General features: G+C 36.3%; 1 protein-coding gene across 1 annotated transcript in view; it reads left to right on the forward strand.

Annotated features, from left to right (window-relative positions):
• Positions 1-9,480, forward strand: part of RAD21 (RAD21 cohesin complex component) — a 30,414-nt gene extending 20,934 nt beyond the window's left edge. Inside the window, exons 12-14 of the mRNA XM_031439524.2 lie at positions 6,260-6,409; positions 7,052-7,135; positions 7,800-9,480. Of these exons, the coding sequence (XP_031295384.1) occupies positions 6,260-6,409; positions 7,052-7,135; positions 7,800-7,991 (426 nt within the window). The 3' untranslated portion in view covers positions 7,992-9,480. The remainder of the gene's footprint in view (positions 1-6,259; positions 6,410-7,051; positions 7,136-7,799) is intronic.
• Positions 9,481-10,079: the final 599 nt, after the last annotated feature.

The following is a 10,079-nucleotide window of genomic DNA, read 5'->3' on the forward strand; positions in this document are numbered from 1 at the left end:
TGTCAGATCCCCAAAACTTATTTATCTTATAATATATGGAAGTTTTTCTTTGACCAATATCTATTCATTTTCCCCACCCTCTAGTAACCACCATTCTACTTTCTGCTTCTATGAGTGTCAGCTTTTTTAGATTCCACATGTAAGTGATATTTATCAAACAGTTTCTTTCTCTGACTTATTTCACTTAGCATAATGCCCTCAGGGTCCATCCATGTTGTCGCAAAAGGCAGAATTTCTTTCTTTCTCATGGTGAATATTTCAGTGTGTGTCTATATATATGTGTTTTTCTTAATCCATTTATATGCTGTTGGATACTTAGGTTGTTTCCATAGCTTGGCTATTATAACTAATCTAATGCTACAGGGAACATGGAGGTGCAGGTATCTTTTTAAGGTAGTGATTTCATTTCCCAGAAGTGAAATTGCTGGATCATATGGTAGTTCTGGTTTTAATTCTTTGAGGACTCTCCATACTGGTTTTCCATAGTGGCTGTACCAGTTCACATTCCCACCAGAAGTGCGTGAGGGTTTCCTTTATTCATCCTCACCACTGCTTGTTACCTCATCTTTTCAATGATAGGTGATTCCTAATTGTGGTTTTTATTTACATTTCCCTGATTAAAGGTGTTGTGTACCTTTTCATGTACCTGTTGGCCATCAGTATAGTCTTTGGGAAAATGTCTTCACATCCTCTGCCCATTTTTTAATTGTTTTTTTTTCTCATGAATTGTGTGAGTTCTTTATCAGATAAATGATTTGCAAATATTTTCTCCATTCTGTAGGTTGCCTTTTCATTTTATTGATGGTATCTATATAGAATGTTTTAGTTTAATGTAGTCCCACTTGTATGTTTTTTGCTTTGGGTGTCAAATCCATAAAAATCATTATCAAGACCAGTGTCAGGGAGCTTATTGCCAGTGTTTTCTTCTATTGAATTTTGGTTTCAGGTCTTAGATTCACATCTGTAATCCATTTCATTCTTTTCTGTATGGCTGTCCATATTTCCCTGTACCGTGTATTGAAGAGATTGTCCTTTCCCCAGTATGTATTTTTGGCTTCTTTCTGCTGCTGAATTAATTGACCATATATGTGTGGGTTTATTCCTAGGCTCTCTATTCTGTTCCAGGATCTGGTTTCTTTAGCAGACATTCCTGTGTATCTCCAATACTAGGCAGTTTTAGGCTTTCTTACTAAGAAATCAGAATATACTTGTCCAATTGCTGAAAAAAAGTAAAGCAACATCTTGCTATGTCATCAAGACTGGCTACCACTAAATTCACTTAGAATAGGTTAACTAAACAAGTAAGAAAGAGAGGAGGTCAAGATGGTGGAATAGAAGAATGTGGAGCTCACCTCCTCCCCATAGAAACATCAAATATAGATCAACATGAGGAACAATTCTCACAGAATATTAGACTCACACAGGCTACATACACATGGTCCCACATAAAAGCAGCCCTTCAAGACCACAGTAGATAACTGTTGCTCCTAAACTCAGAGTCAGAGAAATACAAGTAACATGAAGTAGAGGAGCCACTCCCAATTAAAGGAGAAATCCCCCTGAAAAAAACAGTAAAATAAGACTTCTCCAGTCTATCAGAACTAGAGTTCAAAAAGGGGATAATAAAAATACTGAAAGAATTTTAAAAAGCTATTTATAGAAATGATCTATGCAGATCACTGTAACAAGGAACTAGAAAAAAAATTAGCTTTACTCTCAGCTGATTTCTCTACATAAATGTTTCAGGCCGGAAGGGAGTGGCAAGATATATTCAAAGTCCTGAAAGGAAAAACCTGTGACCTAGTATACTGTCTACCCAGCAAGATTATCATTTAGCATAAAAGGAGAGAAAAGAATTTCTCAAACAAAAACTAAATATAGCAACACTAATTGAAAAGTCTTCTCTAAATAGAAAAGAATCTGTAGAAAAGACAAAATCACAATTGGAAATATAACTACAATGAATAGCATAAGCATGAAGAGGACATCAAAATCATAAAACGTAGGTAAGGGATTAAGAAATTTTTGTTTGTTTTTAAGAATGTGTTTGCACCTATATGGATAAAAGTCTAAAGCAAGTAGATACAGTAATCAAGTTAAAGTACTTGAAAGGGTAACCACAAATCAAAAACTTAACAGTAGAGTCACAGAGAAAACTCAAGCATTATACAGTAGAAAATCATCAAACCTCAAAAGGGAAAAACAAAAAGGAACAAAGAAGAAATGCAAAACCTGTGTCCTGGTACATGGTCAGTCCTAGAGAATGTTCCACGTAAAAAAGAATTAGGAAAAGAACAAAACCTAAACTTGGAAGGATCAGAGAGGAAATTAGTAAAATAGAGATTAAAAAAGACAATGGGATATAGCAATAAAATCAAGAACTGGTTTTTTGAAAGGGTAAACAAAATCAACAAACCTCTGGCCAGGCTCACCAAGAAGAAAGAGAGAACCCAAATAAAGCAAGAAATGAAAGAGGAGAAGAACCAATACCACAGACATACAAAAAACCATAAAAGAATACTATAAACAACTATATACCAACAAATTGGATAACCTAGAAGAAATGGACAAGTTTCTAGAAATATACTGTCCACCAAAACTGAATCAAAAAGAAATAGATAACGAGTGGAGTGATCACTAGAAGTAAAATAGAATCTGTAGTTTAAAAAAAAAAAAACTCCCTGCAAACGAAAGTCCAGGATCAGATGGCTTCACTGGGGAATTCCACAATCATAGAAAGAAGAACTTACACTGATTCTTCTTAAACTCTTCCAAAAGATTGAAGAGGAGGGGAAACTCCCAGAGTCATTCTATGAAGCCACCATCACCCTGATATCAAAACCAAAAACACTACCAAAGGAGAAGACTACAGGCCAATATCTCTGATGCATGTAGGTGAAAAATTTCTCGACAGAATAGTAGCAAACCAAATCCAACAGCACATAAAAAGATCATACACTACAATCAAATTGGATTCATCCCAGGGTTACAGGGGTGGTTCACCATACACAAATCTGTGATGCACCACATCAACAAAAGAAAGGACAAGAACCACATGATCATCTCAATAGATGAAGAAAAAGCATCTGGTAAAATTTAACATCCATTCACTCTTACCAAAGTGGGTGTGGTGGGAACATACCCCAACATTTTACCTACTTTAATGGCAAACACACAGCTAACAATACACAGCAGTGAACAGTTGAAAGCCTTCCCACTAAAATCCAGAACAAGACAAGGATGCCCACTCACCATTTCTCTTCAACATAGTAGTGGAAGTCCTAGCTACAGCAATCATAAGGAGAAGAAATAGAAGGGATCCAGATTGGAAGGGAAGAGGTAATAAAATTGTCACAAATTGTCACTAAACACAGATGTTGTGATACTATATATGAAAACCTTACAGACTCCACACAAAAACTACTAGAACTAAACAAATTCAGCAAGGTACAGGGTACAAGATTAACATGCAGAAATCTGTTGCATTTCTTTACAGTAATGATGAAATGTCAGAAACAAAATTTTAAAACTTCCAAATTGCATCAAAAAAATAAAATACTTAGGAATAAACCTGACCAAGGCGATGAAAGACTTATAGATGATTTAAAGAAAAGGAAAGATACCTCATGCTCTTGGATTGGAAGAATCAAGTGTTAAAATGACCATACAACCCAAAACAATCTACAGATTTAATGTGATCCCTATCAAATTCCCCAGGACATTTTTCACAGAGCTAGAATAAATAATCCAAAAATTTGTATGGAACCACAAAAGACCCAGAATTGCCAAAGCAATACTGAAGAAAAAGGAGACTGGAGGAATAACCCTCCCAGACTTCAAACAGTAGTACAGAGCCATAGTAATCAAAACAGCCTGGTATTTGCACAGACAGACATGGATCAATGGAACAGAATAGAGAGCCTAGAAATAAATCCACACATCTACAATCAATTGTCTTTGACAAAGGAGGAAAGAATATACAATGGAGAAAAGACAGTCTCTTTAGCAAGTGGTGTTGAGAAAGCTGGACAGCCACATGTATGTAAATCAATGAAGTTAGAACACTCCCTCACGTCATATACAAAAATAAACTCAGAATGGCTTAAAGACTTAAGACGGGACATCATAAATCTCCTAGAAGAGAACATAGGCAAAACATTCTCTGGCATAAATCGTAGCAGTGTTCTCCTGTAGCAGTCTACCCAGGCAATAGAAATTAAAACAAAAATAAACAAATGGGACCTAATCAAACTTAAACACAGCCTACGGGCTGGGAGAAAATACTAGCAAACGATGTGACTGACAAGGGCTTAATTTCCAGAATATGCAAACAGCTCAGAGAACTCAACAAAAAACGAACAACCGAATCAGAAAATGGGCAGAAGGCCTAAGGAGACATTTCTCTAAAGAATACACACAGATAGCCAGTAGGCACATGAAAAGATGCTCAGTATCGCTAATTATCAGAGAAATACAAATGAAAACTACAGTGAGGTATCACCTCACAGTGGTCAGGGTGGCCATCATTAAGAAATCCACAAACAAATTCTGGAGGTGGAGGGAGAGAAAAGGAAACCCTCTTACACTGTTGGTGGGAATGTAATTTGGCATGGCAACTATGGAAAACAGTATGGAGATCCCTTCAAAAAAAAAAAACAAAAAAACAAAATTGGGGGGACAGCATAGCCCAGTGGTAGAATGCAGGCCTAGCAAGCATGAGGTCCTGGGTTCAATACCCAGTACCTCCATTAAAAAAATAAATAAAAACCTAGTTGCCTCCACACCCACCCAAAAAAAAAAAATATACAGTGCTATATGTCAATTATATCTCAGTAAAACTGGAAGGAAAAAATTTTTTTATATTCCAGAGGAAGCTCTAACTCAAAAATACAGATGCACCCCAGTGTTCATAGCAGCACTGTTTACAATAGCCAAGACATGAAAGCAACCTAAATGTCCATCATCAGGTGATTGGATTTGGAGGTGGTGCACGCACATGCGTAATGGACTACTACTCGGCCATAAGAAATAAAATAATGCCATTTGCAGCATCATGGATGGGCCTAGAAATTACCATACTGAGTGAAGTAAGTCAGACAGAAAGACAAATATCATATATCATTTACATGTAGAATCTAAAAAAATGATACAAATGATACAAATGAACGTACTTACAAAACAGAAACCTACTCACATAGAAAACAAACATGGTTACTGAGGGAGAGGGAAGGGGTAAATTGGGAGTTTGAGATTTGCAGGTACTAACTACTATATATAAAATAAGTTTCTACTGTATACACAGAGAACTATATTCATTGTCTTGTAATAAAAATACGTTTTGTAATAAAAAAATACGTTGGTATAACTGAATCACTATGCTGTACACCAGAAACTAACAACATTGTAAATCAACTATATTTCAATTAAAACATACCTATATATATAAAGGAAGTAAGGTGCTCTGGTTTAAGGCTTCTCAACCTTAAGTCTGTGGAATAAATTAATCTGAGCAAAGGGAGGCTTTTTGGTACCTTAGGCTCTTGGTTCAGCTTTCATCAAGACGTTGGCAGAAGAATACTCCTTGCCAGTTTTAAGAACTAGTTGTCTGTGCCCTCTGGTGGTAAGGAGTTGTCAAGAAGAGCATTTTTCTGTTTGATCTCGGGAATAGGACTGGGAACAGGTAACGAGCGGGTTGCTCTAGTACTGCTCCCTGGGTACTTACTCCCTTGTCAGTTTATTAATGTTCTTGTCTGTTTATATTAAGCCAGAAATGAAGGGAATTCAAGAAATGGGCCCAGAACAATAGTCTCTTGATTCCTATTAATTTGCTGCCATAAGAGCACCTAGGCTCTTATTTAGAGCTTATACTTAGTTGGAATAACCTTAAGGCTGTCTTATGCAGGAATGGTTGACAGTACCAGGTAATTAATGTTAGAGACTTTTTGCATTGCCCTGGAGTCAGTGGATTCTGTTTTTTCCTAAAATGCTATTACAGAAAGTTTTGAGGGGTTTTAAACTATAGTTTTTCTTGTTTTTTACAAATTCCTCACGTAAACTTCAAGTAATTTGACTTCTAAAAAGTATGAAAACAAAACACTTTGTCCTAGAATAAGATAATGAATGGATTAATATTTTTATAAGCTATTTTAATGCTTTACAGTAAAAAAAAAAACAGAACAAGACATGTATAATAATCAGGTTTTGATTATAAGGAAGTGTGGAGATATGACCCCACTGTTTCTTTTCATTTTGCCTGAAGCCTCAGCAGGCAGAGCAGATGGAAATACCTCCTGTAGAGCTGCCCCCAGAAGAGCCTCCAAATATCTGTCAGTTAATTCCAGAATTAGAACTTCTACCAGAAAAAGAGAAGGAAAAAGAGAAGGAAAAGGAAGATGATGAAGAGGAGGAGGTAAGGAAGGGCTGTAAAGAGGACTGATGAATAAATGTACATTCCAGACTAAGCAAAAATCTTCAACCAGCAGTAAGAACCGGCCACAAGATAAAGGCAGCTAGGAACAATTTAGAAGTCAAGAAATCGGCGAAAGGGCACTCCGCTGTCCTTCAAGAGCCCACAGAGGACACAGTTACATAGCACAGCATAAAATTTGATGTTCTTAATGACGATCTAGATCACTAAGAAGTTTAGCTTACATTCAAACAATTGTCATCCACAATTAACTTAGCTCCAATAGGAAACATAATAAAAAGCTGGTTGAAATAACAATGTACTTAATGACATAGTGACTGCTTAAATTTCTTAGCAAGGGCCAGTAACGTGTAGCTCACCACCAACAGTAGTCCATGGACCACACTGCGTAGATAGATCACATCCTTGTAGATCAGTACAGAATCATATTCAGCTCAAGTATGCTTGGAGGTAGAGGACTTTGTTTCTTAAGAAAGACTTCAAACTACATGCTAAATGACTTTTCCATTAATCAAAATGCTCAGTTTAGTGTAAGAGCTTTCAAGAGATATAAAAACCGCTTCATTTTGTAGCAGCTTTGTCAGTTTTTTGTTTTGTTTTTGTGTGGGGGTCATTTTCACTCAGGATGAAGATGCTTCAGGGGGTGATCAGGATCAAGAAGAAAGACGATGGAACAAAAGGACTCAGCAGATGCTTCATGGTCTTCAGGTATGCCCATGAAGCCTGAGAGAAATTTCATCAAAGGCTTTTGGCATTGTTTCCTCAAAAAAAAAAAAAGTGACATGCTATAACCAGAAAACTTGCCTTTTATGAAACTTTTGGCAGAACTGCACATCTTAAACTACTTTAATACATAAGCTATTAGGCCAGGAGCCAGCCTGGAAAGCATCCAGGTGAACACTTTCCTGTAGTTAACCTGCAGGGCAGACCTCCTTTGTGAGTCTACATTTTCTTTCTTTTGGTTGAGCAAATCTAATGAATTGAATCATCGTTCAGTGTCAGACGTCATTTCTCCTTGGGCCTTAATGTAGCAGGTACAGAGGAGATACCTTGAGTGTCTTCTATGAAAATACCAGGCAAGGTGCTCAAGGTTTCATAAATAGATTCAAAGGATAGTTAAGTTGAGAGTTTTCAGAACCGAGTTTGATCTTACTATTTTGTCAATTAGACATTCAAAATAAATGAGTTATTTTAACATTTGTTGGAACAGCCTAATGTAAACAGTGTCTTACTATTCAAAAATCTACTCCTGGCCCCCAAAAGAATTTACAGTATATTTTTTTGGTATCCAGAACTAGTACCCTTTTAAAATTACTGCTTTACTATGCAGATTTACTTTCATTTAATTCTTTTTTTGTTTGGTTTATTTCAGAGAGCTCTTGCTAAAACTGGAGCGGAATCTATCAGTTTGCTTGAGTTGTGTCGAAACACAAACAGAAAGCAAGCTGCAGCAAAGTTCTACAGCTTCTTGGTTCTCAAAAAGCAGCAAGCCATTGAGCTGACTCAGGAGGAACCCTACAGCGACATCATCGCAACCCCTGGACCAAGGTTCCACATTATTTGAGCAGCTACAAGCGTTATAGCTAGTGTCCGTTTCACTAGTGTGTACAAATCGCCCCCGTGTGTAGGGCACACAAAACCCTTCAAGAAATTTAGGTCTTTGTACAAAGTCTCTGCCTTTTTCTTCATTCTTTCCAGTATTTTAAATTTACCAGTTTCATCTTGTATGGTGGTTGTGTTCTGATGGAGAACAAGAACCCAGAAGGTTATTTTTTAACAGGCCAGAACAGATGTGTACAATATTGGCACGTGTACTAGTGTTGAGTAGCAGTGGAACGTCGGGGTTTTTATACTAGGTCTCCATTACTGCATTGGAAAGAAGAACTTTTCAAGAAAAATGCCTGACAGACAGTTAAGAACTGTGGTGTCTTTTCCCATCAGTAACACCGGCAGTCTTCTTGTAACCTTTGTGCTTTAGGGATGGCACCCAGAACAGAGATTGTCCTCTTGAGATAATGTTTTAAAGCGTAATTCCACAGTGACCAGGGGGGTGTGTGAAACTTTATCGTAACTAATCCCCTTCAGCTACAAAAAGACAGGACTTGGTTTAAGTGCCCTATTTTGGAAATCATTCCATTTGAGACTTTTTAATGAACCTTACTATCCTAAAATCTGTTGTTTTAGTGAGGCTCTAAAATGAGCAGAAATAGACTTTTTAGAGTAGAATGAATATTAAAGAGCATTTATAACTTTCCAGGAACTACAAATCAAAGTTTTAAAAAGATGTTTGGAGACACTTGAGTATTCAGATCATGAAAATAGAAATTGCTATGCCAGCTGAAAGGACAGGCTGATGGGAAATCATACAACTGGTTGACTTAACCTTGAAGCAGACAGTGCTGTAAAAACTAATGGCTTCTCTGATATTTATTATAAGTTTTAGTACTGATCTTTTTGCCATTGCTTGCACACTCCTATATTTGGGACTTTAATAGCTTTGCAACAAATCCAATATCTGGTTTCCTATAATTTAAGTAAGGAAAAACACATCCAAATAAAGGCTTTATTATTAACAGACCAGACAGGTAGCACCAGAAATTATGTGACTGTTATGATTATCAAAACATGTCTTAACTTTTTAGGGCAAAATTACACTGAAAGTTCTAGCTTAAGTGGTAGCACTTTTGTGGGAAAAAAAATCACTCAGACTTCAGTGTGTACCCAATAATTTTAAATTATGTGCAACGTTTTAAATTTGTGAACTCATAATTACTGTTTTGATGATTCAGTTTCTTGAGAATGGTAAGTGTATCAAATTGCTATTGCCGCTTTATTTTCAATATGATGTGCCTGTAAACCATGGATTTTTCTCCCTTTGTAAAAAGACATTGTAGATAATTAAATGTTTGATTATAGAAAAGTCATTAGTTTCTTGTTACACATTTTGTTAGTCTGGTTTTTGTTGCTTATTGGGTTTTAATATTGTTCTTGAAAATAGTTGATGCTATGTTATGTATAACTTTTCTAATAAAAGTTGTGTTATATGCTATAAATGTTGGACTATTGTTTTCCAGATAATGGTGTTCTCCAGGAAAACATAGATGAAATAAGTTAATTATGCTTCATCTTTTGTTTGTCTTATCTAGAATAATTATCCATACAAATAGTGAAATTTTAAAGAGGTCTTAGAGTTAAAAAAAAGACTAGAATAATTTGTCTTCATTGACAGAAGAGCCATGAGATGGATAGGTGTGTAATCTTTACAGTGTCTATTAGAATGTATTAAGATTAAAATGAAACCAATAAATGCTAGTGCTAAGGAATCTTAGGGCATAGATAACTACTAAATACATAACAAATTATGAATGCCTATGGATGTGTGTCCTTGGGGCCCTAATAAACGAACTTAGCCTATGAACAATGTCCTGGAGACTTGCTGGGTCCATCCGAGAAACCTTAAGCCAGGGCATTTGGTTACTTGGAATGTACCCACCATTGCGTTCAAGCATCTGACTTGTCCCGCCACAAGCTGTGAGTTTTAACACACAGAAGACTTCATTGGTTTAAGCCCTGCTGTATCTTAAGTGTGAATAGTTTAATGCTGTTTGTAATAGAAAAGTAAGTGTTTACTAAGCACCAATCCTCAAAGATG

Source organism: Camelus dromedarius, chromosome 20 (genome assembly GCF_036321535.1).
Source record: "Camelus dromedarius isolate mCamDro1 chromosome 20, mCamDro1.pat, whole genome shotgun sequence".
In the NCBI taxonomy this organism is placed as follows: domain Eukaryota; kingdom Metazoa; phylum Chordata; class Mammalia; order Artiodactyla; family Camelidae; genus Camelus; species Camelus dromedarius.